Source organism: Saccopteryx leptura, chromosome 4 (genome assembly GCF_036850995.1).
Source record: "Saccopteryx leptura isolate mSacLep1 chromosome 4, mSacLep1_pri_phased_curated, whole genome shotgun sequence".
In the NCBI taxonomy this organism is placed as follows: domain Eukaryota; kingdom Metazoa; phylum Chordata; class Mammalia; order Chiroptera; family Emballonuridae; genus Saccopteryx; species Saccopteryx leptura.
Window position 1 is genome coordinate 33,487,484 of NC_089506.1, and position 15,773 is coordinate 33,503,256.

The 15,773-nt window shown below is 38.7% G+C and overlaps 1 protein-coding gene and 1 pseudogene across 2 annotated transcripts; both read left to right on the plus strand.

Moving 5' to 3' along the window:
* Nucleotides 1–33: 33 nt before the first annotated feature.
* VDAC3 (voltage dependent anion channel 3) lies at nt 34–15,505 on the plus strand. Of its 2 annotated transcripts, none has more exons than XM_066380418.1 (9): nt 34–200; nt 2,499–2,567; nt 3,332–3,381; nt 8,907–9,059; nt 10,033–10,085; nt 11,686–11,913; nt 13,303–13,453; nt 14,253–14,314; nt 14,977–15,505. In XM_066380418.1, exons 2-9 carry the CDS (start codon nt 2,501–2,503, stop codon nt 15,053–15,055), a joined length of 843 nt encoding a protein of 280 aa, XP_066236515.1. In that variant the 5' UTR covers nt 34–200; nt 2,499–2,500; the 3' UTR covers nt 15,056–15,505. The 2 variants fall into 2 exon arrangements, with proteins under 2 accessions (XP_066236515.1, XP_066236514.1); XM_066380417.1 differs by having other exon boundaries at nt 47–200; nt 14,253–14,310.
* On the plus strand, nt 7,585–8,139 carry LOC136404082 (ubiquitin-conjugating enzyme E2 L3 pseudogene; annotated as a pseudogene).
* Nucleotides 15,506–15,773: the final 268 nt, after the last annotated feature.

Genomic DNA, 15,773 nt, shown 5'->3' on the forward strand with positions numbered 1-15,773 from the left:
TTGGTGGTGTTGGTTCGCCCCAGCTGTTCCCTTCCGCACGCTGCGACCCCGGTCTGACATCGCGGCGCAGACGCGGGCGGGAGGAGGCAGGGGCGCGCAGGCGCTGCGGGGGAGTGGGGCCGCGCAGGCGCGGACGGCGTTGGTTGAAAAAGACCTTCAGCGTTGCCCTGGTGGAGCCGAGACCTGCTCTGTAGGTGGAGGTGAGGATAACCCGGGCCCCGGGCCGGCCGGGCGGGGGTGAGGGGGCGGTGGGTCGCCACCAAGCCGGGAACCCGACGGGAGGCGGGCCTCATGGAGGGCGAGATGAGCCTAAAGGGGCGCGGGCCCGGTGCGGCCGCGGAGGGCGAGAGGGAACCTTGCGCCTCTGGCCGCGTCAGGTGATGGAGCCGCCGCGCCGGCGGGGACAGGCGGGGATAGGCGGCGCTCCGAGCGCTGAGCCGCGACTCGCCCTCAGCCTGGTGTGCCCATGGGACTTTGTTTCCAGGCGTCAAGCCGGAAAGGAGGTTGGTTTCTAGGGAAGTTGCGTCCTCGAACCCCAAACCCGCTCCCCGCCCCCAGCTTCCTTCCCGGAGTTGTTCAACATCAGGGGATGCTCTTCCACTTATTACTGCCAAAGGGAGGATGCTATATGTGCAATTAGACAGGAGAGACGACGAACAGAACGGGCTCTTTACTGACTGTAGTTAGTTACTGGGTAAAGCAGCATCACCTGGTTAACGCCCTCTTCCCCTGTCTGCATCTAATGCAACCTCGGAACATTGTGTACGTCTACAGATAAAAAGTGCATTTTGTAGATGTAAGAGAAATAGGTGATGATAGCTTTGTTCTCGAGTAACGTGAAGTCTCTGTGACTTTTCGATTTTTTGCTTGATCATACCAATCGTGCATTTCCCATCAGAGTCGTGAAAAAGTAGACTGAAACTAGGTAGAATTGAGATCAGTTAGTAAACTAAACCAGCTACAAAACTTTTGCAAAGTGTCTGGCAGTGGTTTTGAAAAAGAAGGCAAAATGCTGAAAGATTATGGTGAGTCCTAGATTGGTGCACCATTTGTCTGTAGAGGAAAAGCCAGACTGTAAAATAAAACCTTGACATTTATTTCTATTTGAATGTAGAGTGTCTGCTTCTCTGTACCTACCTTCCCAAATTATAGTCTTCTGTCAGAATTTTAACATGTGAAGCATTGGTTGTGATCATAAAAAGTAATTTCAGATTGCAACAGGCAGTGTGTAAAAGACATAGAATTGATTACTTGAATACAAGGAGCTGAATTGTCAAATAATTGCTCTGGAAGTGGACCTGAAATGCTGTGGCTTAGAACAAAGTTCTATGGTGTGAGTCAGTACATTTATCCCGACCCTTTCATCTGTACTATATACTCTTTCTTCCCAACTTTGTGTGTATTACAGTGTTTCTCTTAACATATGTCTGTCATATTTGGCAGATTTAGGTAAGGAACAAATTTTTAGTGATTTCAGTTAAGTGCATTGTAAGTATATTTACATTCAGGTGTGATGGCATAGCAGGCCAGATCAAGACCTAGGCTAAATATAAATTTAAGTTTGAAAGAGGAGGTAGTTCAGGCATAGAAATTGCAAAGGCTAGCTGGTGCTGTGGAATTTTCGGGTATGGCAATTGGAGCTAGTGGGGCTGCTTTAGGTGGTTCTACAATTGGTTAACATAGCCTTTGAGACTGCTGCAGGAAAATATTTCCCATTACAGAAAGAGGGCAAAGGAATGGTATGTTCAGTGTTGACAGACCTGAGATTTCGGGTGTGAGAGTCATATTGGCAGTAGAAAAGCTGGGTGGATACTAAATAGGCAAGATAAAAAGTCAAGGAATATTGGGATTTTGAAAGCTTTAACTTTAGAGTGTACACCAATTTTTGGTAAGGAAATTACTGCAGGTAGAATTGATTTTATTTCTGGTTAATGGGGAAGATTATAACAATTTATTTTAAGAAGAGCTTTGAGAGAGGGTATATTCTGGGTAAATACATTTCAGTTAGTATGGTAATTCTTATTTTAAGAGCTGCATTTCAGAGTAGCAAAAATGTTAATCTTGAAAATTTTTAATGCACCTGTTTAAGCTCACAGTTCTTTAAACAAATTTACTTTGTTGCCTTATACTGCTCTTTGGCTTTATAAGAGCCCATGAAATGTCTTTCTAATATAAATTTTCCTTTTTTAAAAAGTGAAATGTTAAATTAAAATGCCCCTCGTTCAGCTTATGAGAAATTTCTTTTCTTTGAAATGCAATCAGGAAGATGACCTCTGACTCTCCTGAAACAAACCCTTTTATTCTCCAGTGTTCAGAAAAGCTCTCTTTAAAGGAGCAGGGCCCCTTCTCAGCTTTGCATGCATTAGGATATAAGCAATAATGATGCAAAGGAAGAGAAAACTGTATACCTTTTCTCAAAGCTAAATAGTAGAAGGACTGAAGGTGAATAAATACTAAGTGGTTATTTTTATTCCATTGTCCCCGTTTTTCTTTATAAGATATGTGTAACACACCAACTTACTGTGACCTAGGAAAGGCTGCCAAGGATGTCTTCAACAAAGGATATGGTAAGTATCCAATTTTGGGTAAGGGTTAGTATTGAATGCCTATTATACTGTGCTAGTAAAATGAGGTTAAGTCAACATTAATGTGTCTCACAAGATTTAAGGGATAACTAACAGGTTATTGGACTTCATTCTTTAGAGGTAGAGCCCCACAGGTATTAAAAACAATTGTATACATATGCATATTTAATATTACCTGTAAGACCAAATAATATGACTCTGTAATATGTATGGCTTCTCTGGCTAGACCTGGGGACATTTGAAGTAGAGGGTACATTTTTCCTTCTCCAAATAATGGCATTGTTTTTGTGGAACTGGAAGTACAACTTTTGACATCTTTGGAGTAATGCATATTCTTTGATCCAAAAGACATTTATTTTTAGTTTCTAAAGTTTAATAGTCTTCAAAGTTTTAATTTTTTGTGTTGTACACATTTAATTTTTTTATTAGCTAGTAATGTTAATTGTGTATATTTTAAGCTTATATATATATATCTGCATAGTATTTTCTAATTTGGTTTTCAGAATAGTGCATATTCTTTTCATTCCTTTTTTTGTTTTAACTTATAGTTTTAAAATACCTTTATTATTTTGATAGGTTTAAAATTTTTGCTTAAGTTATTTCATTATAATTTAGTTTTTCATGGACCTGTCACCTAATGAGAATACTGTGTATTTTCCATATGGACTATTTTCATAATTTCTAAGTTGCAAAAACTGGAGTGAATGTCACATTTTGTACATTACTGTGTTTTTGTGTGTGTCTAGGGTTTGGCATGGTCAAAATAGACCTGAGAACCAAGTCATGTAGTGGAGTGGTAAGTACCTAATTTATTTTCAATAAACATAGCCTATCTGAAAGGAACCTGTTTAAAAATCAATGTTAGTCTAGTTGTGTGAAGCAGCATACTTTTGGCTCTTTGTTGTCTTCCCCACAGCTTTATTCCACGCTCAGATTTCATTGAGAAGCCTCACTCAGCCACTTAAGCACATAGTCAGGTTGAATTTTGTTTTTGTTATAATTAGACTCTTCTTAGTTCTACTCTCAGATGATACTGTGTGTGTGTGTGTGTGTGTGTGTGTGTGTATGTATGTATTCACACCCAAGCGATGTCATTATACCTTCATGAATATGGGCGCTGAAAACTTTCATTGTATAGGGTTCCTGCGAGTTTTATCACCCTTCTACAAGAGCAAATGATAGTCTCTGTCCCTTGTGATTAATTGAAGCAGATGCAGAAATAAAATACATTTAGAAATTAGTTTATAGTTTTTATTGATGTTTATAAATTTTTTACTGGAAGTAAAAGATATATGGGCATATTTTCTTTTTTTAATATTTAAATTTTATTTAGAAAATTATCTTTAACGGGGTGATATTGATCAATATGAGTACATAGGTTTCAGGTAAACATTTCTACAGCATTTGAACTGTTCGTTATGTTGTATACCCTGTGCATATTTTCAAAGCATCATTACCAGAGCTTTTATTCAGTAAGTCTCAGCAGCCAGATTAACTTTAGGTTCACCTCATTCTCTGATTTCCGCATCTTTTTTGGTATTACCTATTCAAATTAATGCAAATTTTATTTCTACATATAATGATATAATTATAAGGGCAAGGGGCATGTGGAATTCTTATGATACTTTGTCCCATACCCAGCATAATCCTGGTTTGTCATTGTCATTCTTTCCCTGGTTTTCTAGTGATAAATAAATAAATATATATATATATATATATATGTGCAACTACCCTACTAGGATGAGCATATTGTATGTCAGGGGTCCCCAAACTTTTTACACAGGGTGCCAGTTCACTGTCCCTCAGACCGTTGGAGGGCCGGACTATAAAAAAAACTATGAACAAATCCCTATGCACACTGCACATATCTTATTTTAAAGTAAAAAAACAAAACGGGAACAAATACAATATTTAAAATAAAGAACAAGTAAATTTAAATCAACAAACTGACCAGTATTTCAATGGGAACTACGGGCCTGCTTTTGGTAATGAGATGGTCAATGTGCTCCTCTCACTGACCACCAATGAAAGAGGCGCCCCTTCCGGAAGTGCGTTGGGGGCCGGATAAATGGCTTCAGGGGGCCGCATGTGGCCCGTGGGCCGTAGTTTGGGACCCCTGTTGTATGTGGTTCTGTTAAAATTGCAATACTGTACTCATTTTAAGTAGGGTTTCAGACTTTGCTAAAGTTAGGTTTGTGTTGCAAAAAACATCAACTAAAATTTTATCTCCTTTTCATGCTGCTGTTGTGTGGGAATATTCATTCAGATGGTAAGAAAAACAGAGCATATTTGTGTGCTTATTTTTATGGCTGCTTTTGGTCACTGGTACTGAGTCATGATAAATTACATTCATTGCTCCCAATTTCTTAGATTGCATCTTGATGTTTTTGTCATATGCCGTCTATTTCACAGTAACGTTTTTAAGATTGTTTTGTTGCTTTCTAGCATTTAACATAGAGCTATAGTTGTTATGTGCATGTTATAAATATATTTTGCACTGTTTGATATAATTATAAAATTAGATTAAAAACCATCAATTATTAGCTTGAAACTGCACTTAGAAGAATACTAGCCTTCTCTTTGATTTCGTATCTCTGGTATTTTCAACATTTCATAGAGCTACATAGTAAGATATAACAAGGAAGGAGAGTAGACTGACTGTTCCTTTACCTTTGAGTACCAGAATTAAGGTTTATATTTGCTATACTGTCAGGTTTATGAAAAGTAAATGTAAAAATAAAACACTGGGTATTTGGGTCTACTAAAAGGAAGTGCTGGTCAAGTTAAATAATCGTGTGAACTGTTTAACATGACTAGCTTTTTATCATTTTTTACTAAAGCCTTGCCCTAAATGTGCAGCAGGATATTCTCTTTGAAAACTTTCTGCGTGGTGTTGATAAACAGATGAGAGTTTCCCGGTGGTTTCATCAGCCTAGAGCCAGAGTCAGGGCGCAGGGTATTTGGTGAAGGGGGAATCATGTTGCCAGCAGTGAAGTAGAACTGCTCAGGGCTGGCAGCGTTTCAGAGATGCTCTTTAAAAGCAGGGCCAATCAGAATGGATTTTCTTTAGAGTTCATAGATTGTCAGTGACAGGTGTTGACTGTTTGCTTCCCCCAGAAGGATATCTATTTCGAATTGCTTATTGTCATATGACTGAAATGACACCTAAGTAGGGAGAAGGATCTATTTTAAGGCACTCATAGTAACTGATAGAAAGCACTTTAAAAGGTAGACAGGGAAGAAGGGAGAAAGCTATAACATAGCATTTTGTTACAAAGAATACATAGACATTTTCAAATATTAAAATTGTTTGTGTTGGAGGTTTTATAACTAGTTTTGGAGACAAAACTAGTAGAGTTTTCATAACAGTGTGAATGTACTAAATGCCACTGAATTGTACACTTAATAAGTTAAAATAGTAGTTTTATATTAAGTATATTTTATCACAATAAAAATAAATTTTATAAAATGTGATAGAGTTCTGACCCTGTTAAAAGGGGGTGGGAGGCTAGTGCTCCTGCTGATTTGATTATTTTAAGGACTTTAAAATTAATAGTTTAAATGATGGTAGAGAAATGATAATCTTTTTCAGATCATGAAAATAGAATGTTTAAGATTCTATATGCCATTTTAGTAAAGGCCTTTATTTTCAATTGAGCTATTTCTCTTTGAAGGAGAGAATTTCAGATTTCCATTTTGTAAGAGGGTATATGAAACAAGAAATACCAGTAAGAGAGGTAGAATAATATTGATAGAAAGTCTAAAACTCGTTAAAATATTTAGAGATTAGAAAGAAGGATGGAGAGGCCCAGAATTGCAGCAGAGTAGATGGAAGCTACATTCACCTTGTCCAAGGACCAAAATGGGATTACAGCTAAATTATAGAACAATCATTCTGAATAACCAACTGAAGACTAGCTAAAGAGAAGTCTTATAACCAAGGATTCACAGAAGCGGCCACATTGAGACTGACCTATATATATAAAACCTGAAGGTTTTTTTGTTTTGTTTTGTTTTGTGAGAGACAGAGGGACAGATAGGGACAGACAGGAAAGGAGAGAGATGAGAAACATCAGTTCTTCGTTGTGACACCTTAGTTGTTCATGAATTGCTTTGTCATATGTGCCTTGACTGGGGGGCTACAGCAGAGTGAGTGACCCCTTGTTGAAGCCAGTGACCTTGGGGTCATGTCTATGATCCCATCCTCAAGCCAGTGACCCCATGCTCAAGCTGGTGAGCCCGTGCTCAAGCCTGCAACCTCAGGGTTTCGAACCTGGGTCCTCTGCGTCCCAGTCTGGCGCTTTATCCACTGCACCACTGCCTGGTCAGACTAAAACCTAAAATTTTTAAACTTAAAGAACATCGGAGAAAATCTTTATGATCCTGGGTTAGGCAAATAGTTCTTAAATATAACACCAAAAGCATGATCATACAAGAAAAAATTGTGATCAAATTTCATTAAAAATAAAAATGTCTGCTCTTTAACATATACTATTAAGAGATTAAAAAGTTAAATCAAGAAAATATTTTCAAATCATATATCTGACAAAGGATATAAACATACACTTCACCAAAGAAAATGTATGAATAGTAAATAGGCATGTGAAAAGATTCTCAACATTCATTATTTGAGAAGTGCAAATTAAAACTTTAATGACTGCTGAGGTCGCCGGTTCAAAACCCTGGGCTTGCCTGTTCAAGGCACATATGGGAGTTGATGCTTCCTGCTCCTCCCCCCTTCTCTCTCTCTCGTTTTCTCTCTCTCTCTCTCTCTCTCTCTTGCTCTCTCTCTCGTTTTTTTTCTCTCTCTCCTCTAAAATGAATAAATAAAAATAATTAAAAAAAAACTTTAATGAAATGGCACTACATACGTACTAGAATGTCTGAAATTATTAAGACAAAGTACTGGTGAGGTTGTGGAGCAGCCGGAACTCTCGTACATTGCTAGTAAGAATATAAAATGGTAAAGCTGCTTTGGAAACAGTTTGGGAGGTTTTTTTTTTTTTCTCGGGCATTTACCATTTAATCCAGCCATTCCACTCCTAGGTATTTATACAAAAACAAAGGGGAAGAGCTGCAGGACCCAATTCACGATGACAGTCAGCAAGAGGCTGATGAAGGGGCTTGAAGAAATCTTCAAATGTGGAATGAAAAACTTCCTAACATCCAGACTGATGAAACTAATTACCTGACTTGGCAAGGACTTTATGTTCCTGACCACCTCTGTATGATAAGGGGGCCTTCAGAATCGAAATCAACTTTCCCCAACATCAAGGAAAAGGGGCAAGTCTATCTGCCAGTAATTAATGCTGAAAACTGGAAGCCAGCCACCCAAACCAACCAAGTAATCCAGTCCCTCATAGCAGTGGTGAATGACCCCCAGCCTACGTACCCTCTTCCAGCTTACCTACCTGAAGGATACTCTAAGGACCATAAAAAATTCTGTAAGAATGCTTAAGCATTTGCAAAGAAATATGAAGAAAAGCTTCCTGTGGACTAAAATCTTCACGATTGATTCCAGCAAGTTGAGCAGAAACCTCAAGCAGTGCATTCAGGCACCCTGCAAAAAGCAGGACTCAATGGAAAACTGACATATGCCATTGCCTGGCGTTTGCTTGTGGCAGTTACTAACTTTCTAGTTTTCTTAATCGAAATTGGTCTAGGTCAGTGATTTTCAACCTTTGTTTCTCACGCATAAACTAATTACTAAAGAAAAAGGGGCCCTGCCTGACCTGTGGTGGCGCAGTGGATAAAGCATCAACCTGGAAATGCTGAGGTCACCGGTTCAAAACTCTGGGCTTGCCTGGTCAAGGCACATATGGGAGTTGATGCTTCCAGCTCCTCCCCCCTTCTCTCTCTCTCTCTCTCTCTCTCTCTCTCTCTCTCTCTCCTCTCCCTCTCCCTCTCCCTCTCCCTCTCCCTCTCTCTCCCCCTCTCCTCTCTAAAATGAATAAATAAAAAATTAAAAAAAAAAAAAAGAAAAAGGGGCCCTGACCTTCTTTAGTAACTAATTTATTTGTGCCATGAGATGAAAATGGTTGTATTTAGTCAGGGGCACTGGCCTTAGTAATTAGTGTGTGTTTGTGCCATGAAAAAAAAAAAGGTTGAAAATCACTGGTCTAGGTAACCTGTTAAATAAAGGATTAAAATTTGAAGATGTTCTAAAAAATAAAGAAGGAAAGCAGGCAGTAAGTTGCTGTAGAGTAGGGCTGTGGTAAAAAGTTAATTGCACTGGTGTCTAATGCATTGAATACTGCTTTCTGAAATGATACTTTTCTATTTGATGAGCTCCCTTTAAAGTGATTATTTTTCATTGCTTAGGAATTTTCTACTTCTGGTCATGCTTATACTGATACAGGGAAAGCATCAGGCAACCTAGAGACCAAATATAAGATCTGTAACTATGGACTTACTTTCACCCAAAAATGGAACACAGACAATACTCTTGGAACAGAAATCTCTTGGGAAAATAAGGTAAGAGAAACATTGGAAGTTATTTGTATGTTAAATTTATCTTGCAGATAAGATGATGGACAAACCCCAAATATAATCTGAACAAGATCTTTTAGCCTATCCAGTAGCCATATTTTTTCTCTGTACGTGGCCTTCTGTGGTATGTTTTATGGTTCTAGAAAGTCAGCTTTGTTTGTCAGCACATCATATTATTCTGCATCTTTATTCTGAACTGTTCTACTTACCCTTTTACACATCTGAGCCTCTTCTGGGTAGACTAAGCTATTTGCAGTGATTTCGTTTTAATTTTGTTTTGTAATCATTGCAAAATTGGCTCTGCAGAAAAATGTGGAAAATTCTATAATGTTTTCAAACAGACGATCTATCAAGATGTTTGTCAAGGGCCTGCTGTGTACAGTGTACTAGTTTTTGAGGTTTGTCTATATGTACATTACAATATATAGGTAATATACAAGGTTGGGCATAAGTAGGTTTACAGTTGTTTATGTGGAAAATAATATACTAAATAGTAATACAAGAATACACCGTGTTTCACATACTCATAACTAGAAATCTGTTGGCCCACCCTGTATATGTATAGTTGAATAAATAAATTACTTAAGTTAGCTCTTTAAATATCAGATTGTCTTATTACAGTGCTTTTAAGAGAGTATCAGTATTATTTTGTTGTATTGGGATTCTGTTGTTTTTGTACTGTGGTTAACGTTACCGGCTAGAAGAGAATTTGACCTTTGTATTTAAAAAAATTTTTTTTTTTGTGAAAGAATCATAATGAAGCCTGGGGTAAGGGGAGAGGGGTAAACAACAAGGAAGGATGAAGAGGTAATTTATTAAATAATTTAATATTTGTCTGTCTTTAATGACTTCCCTTTTTTTGTTGTTAGGAAGTTAGAGAAAACTTTAGAATTGGTTTCTTAAATCAAAATAAGAATTGAAAGTTACTAATTATTGATTTTAAATCTTTATTTTTCAGTTGGCTGAAGGGTTGAAACTGACTCTTGATACCATATTTGTACCGAACACAGGGTAATTATCCAAACCCCATTTTCTGAAAACTTTTTTAGCCTGTAGGGGTAGAGGAATTTAGTATAGGGAGTTGCAATAAAAAGTTTTGATGCAGGAGAGCTTAGGATGCTGCTGTTAAGAATATTTATTTTTTTCCTTTTTTTTTTTTTTTTTTTCCTGAAGCTGGAAACGGGGAGAGACAGTCAGACAGACTCCTGCATGCGCCCGACCGGGATCCACCTGGCATGCCCACCAGGGGCGATGCTCTGCCCACCAGGGGGCGATGCTCTGCCCCTCCAGGGCGTTGCTCTGCTGCGATCAGAGCCACTCCAGTGCCTGGGGCAGAGGCCAAAGAGCCATCCCCAGCGCCTGGGCCATCTTTGCTCCAATGGAGCCTTGGCTGCGGGAGGGGAAGAGAGAGACAGAGAGGAAGGAGGGGGAGGGGGTGGAGAAGCAAATGGGCGCTTCTCCTATGTGCCCTGGCCGGGAATCAAACCCGGGTCCCCCACACACCAGGCTGACGCTCTACCGCTGAGCCAACCGGCCAGGGCCAGTTAAGAATATTTAGAGACTGTGTGTAGCAGTAAAGAGAAAGGAAGATTCCTTTGAGGCAGGCAAAAAGAGTTTTATTTGACAATAGAGCAGATTAACAAAAACATAAATCTAGTCCAAAGAAGCACATTGTAGAAAGAGTTTAGGAACTGGAAGGGTTTGACATTAGATATTTCTTAACCTATTCTAAAGATTCATAGATGTGGTATTTTGCTGAGAATTTGTTAAGACAGTGTAATCTCTTGGCTGTAGAACACTATAACGAGTAGTTCTGCTATTGACTTGCTTTCTTAGCCTTTATATGAACCCTCCCAACTTCTCTGCTTCAGTTTCTTCATCTAAAAAATAGGGATTGTGGTCTTTTCTGTCTGCCTGTCATGGCCAAGATTATCAAAAGGACAAAGGTGCTGGATAAAAGTGGCATTTCTTAGCTGCAACAGCAGGCGTGCCCTTCCTGCTACACACTTTAGTTATCCTCAAGACAAATAAGAGGCCTGATGAAATAGAAAAGGATTATTTAGAACTTATTTCAGTATTGTCCTTCAAAAATACTTCACTTCTATCTATCTAGCGTTGTCTATGGAGAAAACACTGGCCCTAAGGGAAATAAATACGCTCACCAAAGCACTATACCCTTTAAGAAAAAAAGGACACTTCTCTCCGTGATCAGTTAATAATTTAGAAGTGAAGTGTGTCGGGTGTTGTTACCTTTCATAGCATTTGGACATTTGGAAATATTTAAAGAAATTTGGCTCCTTGTACGTATATAGATATATGTATTCAGGTTATTAATTTGCTACTGAAATATGTTACTCTTTTTATACTTTTGTTCATGCCTTCAAGAAATTAATTGTGAACTATCCTATCATTTGAACTTATAGTGAGGAATAGGTAAAAATAGTACACATATTTCTAATATTAACCAGATATATTTTTAGAGCTAAGTCACTTGAAACGTTTTTGCTGTGTGTGTGGCATCTACTCCTGGGGGACAGGGGGTCTTACTGTAAAGACTCCTGGACAGTAGTAGAAACTCTTGTTTACATTGTGTTGTGTTTGTTTTTCACAGAAAGAAGAGTGGGAAATTGAAGGCCTCCTATAAACGGGATTGTTTCAGTCTTGGCAGTAATGTTGATATAGATTTTTCTGGCCCAACCATCTATGGCTGGGCTGTATTAGCCTTTGAAGGTTGGCTTGCTGGATATCAGATGAGTTTTGACACAGCCAAATCCAAACTGTCACAGAATAATTTCGCCCTGGGTTACAAGGCTGCAGACTTCCAGCTGCACACTCATGTGTGAGTGTTTATAATTCATTCCTCCTTTAATGCCAAAAAGTTGGTAGCTGTTAGCATGTTGAGAAGGTTAGAAATGATGGTACTTGCATTTAGTATGCCTTAGTGGACATCCAACCTCACTGTTCTGTTCTCATAGTTGGCAAACATAGTGAGAGGTTAGTGCACTTGGTGCACTGTGATGTGCTGCTGGTACTTACTGGCCTCTCAGCCTGTATCCCAAACTCTATGAAGCTCTAGAATCTGTAGAGGAAGTATTGGGATGGAGAGAGCCCAGGACATGGGATCATTTGGAGATGTTCCTGCTTCCTCTGATGCTGTACTCAGCTTGGCAGTGTCCTGAAATAGGTCTGTTTGGATCATGAAGAACAACCACCTAATTGATCTGAGTACCTGGAGCAGCACCAGTAATTCTCTGGAGGTTTTCAGATGCCCTTGGTCAGGAGTAGCAGATCTCCAAAGCAACCCTAGATGCAGTTCTGTAGACTGTACCCTGCTGGTGAACTGAATTTGAACTTTTAAACTTTATTTTATGTTTTGTGCTACTGGGCACTGCTACTCTACCAGGAAGAGAATCAAAGGGTGAGCTCTGTTTTTACAGCGTTGCATTTGCTCTCCACTAAGCAGTCTAATTCACTTAATGATTACTGGAAGTCAAGTAGTGGTGGAGACGGGGTCATTATAACTGATGAAACAGTATTATCAGGAAAACCATGAAAACTCATGGACTAACTTCTGGGACATTTTGAAACAATTTAGGTACTTCCCTAGAGCAGTGTACCGTAGATATTGTGGAGAGGGTGCTTTCTAACGCTAGGACTCTGTTTAAAATGAAATCCAGAATTGGCTTTAGTCCCATACTTGTACCAATATATATATTTTATGTGGAATCTTTTATTTTTTAAAACTTATTGGTTGATTTTAAAGAGAGAGGAAGGGAGACGGAGAGCGACAGAAACATCAGTCTGTTTCTGTGTATGTTCTGACGGGGGATTGAACCAGCACCCTTTGTGTATGGGGATGACCCAGCCGAGCTACCCGGTTGGACTTAACTTTGAAGTTTATAAATTCTATGAACATCTCAGAGACTCCTACCATTCCTATACACCTGAGATGTCTGCCTTCGTGCATAATTTAATTGTGACTAAGAAATTTATATTGTGGCAGAACCAAGTAAATGAGTCAAGTGTTAACTACATTTTAATTAGGTGACTAAGTTCCATAACTGGATTTAGTTTCTTGTTTTGCTTGGAAATCATTTATGCTGGAAGTTTGCTGAAATTTGAAGGTGCAAAATGAGATCCTTGTTTAGATAGTCTTAGAATTTGTTTCTGTACTATATCAATGGTACAAACTAGGTACTTATGACTTTTTCTTACACCATGAGAACAGGAATGATGGCACTGAATTTGGAGGGTCTATCTACCAGAAAGTTAACGAGAAGATGGAAACGTCAATAAACCTCGCTTGGACAGCTGGCAGTAATAACACCCGTTTTGGCATCGCTGCTAAATACAAGTTGGATTGTAGAACTACTCTATCTGTAAGAATGTGCTTCCAGATTGTGTCTGCTCTTAGGATTCCATCTAAGTTGTTAACGAGAGTTGTGATACTGTTGTAGTTTGCATGACTTTATTAACTTGAATGAGCTAGTGTACTGAAAAGAGTATTAAACCTGAAGTCAGGAAATTGGATTCTAGTCCTAGTTCCTCCTGTATTTGGCTGTTGTCTGACCTTCTCAAGTCATTTTCTGTCTTTAGCCTCAAAATTTTCTTATCTCTAAATTCATGGGATTTGATTACTATTCCTGTTGGTATTAGTAAATCTTATTAATAATAACACTAATTGAGCTCTTAAATTTCAGGTACTGTGCTAAGGGCTTTACGTGTATTATCTCATTTAATCCTCACAACTATAGGTGGTGAGTAGTATCCTCATCCCCGTTTTACAGATGAGGGAATTGAGGCTTAGAGAGGTCAGGTAACTTGTCCAAGTGGCAGTGCCAAGATTTGAACCAGATTTGTCTCTCACCAGAGTTCATGCTCTAACCAGAGATTGTAAACTGGTATCTCAAAGAATTCAGTACATGGGGTACTTGACTACACAGTGTTTTAAAAACATTTGCTTGAGCTCTTTAAGCATGTATTCTCAAGGTCTCTGCTATCCCTTCCAGTCCTCTTCATAAAAGATTTATCTTTTTATTAATTAATTTTCAGTTTCAGTCATTTTATATTGGCCCTAAGGTGCTTTAGCTTTGGAAATCTGATGCATGAAGTGGTGGTTGTACTGGACATGTATTATGAAATTGATTATTTTCTTACTGTTTCTATCCTTAACCTTAGGCTAAAGTAAATAATGCCAGCCTGATTGGACTGGGTTATACTCAGGCTCTTCGACCAGGTAAGTAAAGGAATGAATAATAATGGGGTTGAAGTAGAAGGTGATAGAGGAATAATGAATAGAACCTACAATCACTGTAGGCTAATTCAGACCTTTTTTTTTTTAAGTTTTTTTTTTTTTTTATTTTACCGAGAGAGGAGAGGGGTGAGAGAATGAGAGATATCAACTCATAGTTGCTTCACTCTAGCTGTTCATTGTTTGCTTGTTGCTTGTCGTATGTGCCTTGATTGGGCAGGCCCAGAGTTTTGAACCAGTGACCTCAGTGTTTCACATTGACACTTATCCACTGCACCACCACAGGCCAGACTAATTCAGACCGTTTTATAACATTTGGTTGTTCGTACAAAGTATAACAGATCCAGGTACTCTTGGTTTAAAATTTTTTATGTATTTCTAACTGTAACTTGGTCACTCTGGCTTATGAGTTTGGTGCATCATTTATTGTTCTTAACTCTGAACTCCAAGTAAACTTTGCAGTGGTTATGCTTTACTCATTACAGATGGATGATAATAAATAACCCTGTGTTGAGTTTAGTAATAGCTGTATTCTTGTAATTCTTATGCCCAGCTGTAGTCCATGCCATTGACTCCATCCATTGTTTCTAGAAAATGCAGATCTGATTGTAATATTTATTACAAGTGATTGTGGTGTTCTCTTCTTCCTAGGAGTCAAACTGACCCTATCAGCTTTAATCGATGGAAAGAACTTCAATGCAGGAGGTCACAAGGTTGGGTTGGGATTTGAACTAGAAGCTTAATGTGGTTTTGAATAAAGCATCATATTTCTCCCTGGAGATGAAGAGAAATGAACCCACTATGTTTTGGCCTTAAAATTCTTCTCTGAAATTTTAAAAGTGTGAACTTTTTATTCTTCCAAAGAATTGTAATCCTTCCCACACTGAAGTCTAGAGATTGCAAGTCCATCCTAAGGGAGGTGCTTGAAGGCATGCCTGGAAGTTGTCATTTTGTGCCACATTTCAGTTCAGTTCCACAGTATTATTTTTAATGTGTTCCTCAGTGACAATGTAGTCATGTTACAAAGGAAATAACCCTATCCCCCTGTTTGTACATCACGTTCTGCATGTCCCACACCACTTTTTTCATGACCTTTTAATATATTGGTCTCTGTGCTATAGTGGAATCTTTGGTTTTGCATCAGAGTAAAATAAAATAAACCCATCACATTTGAACATAATCACTCATCTGACTTACTAGTGGTGGTTTTCTTGCATTTATTGTGATTTGCTTTGAAAAATATTCATAGGTGGTATTTATGCTTAAATTGGTATGTGTGCAATAATATCTGCTGTTGCCTGTCCGTGCCGCTTCAGTTTGCCTGACTTCTTGCTCCTCTGCACACAGGCCGAGGAGTGGGACTGAGTTTTGTTCTGGCCGGAAGCACATCTGTTAAGGTACTTGCTTCCTGTAGCAGCGTGACAGAGCATGAGATTGGTAGTTTTGAG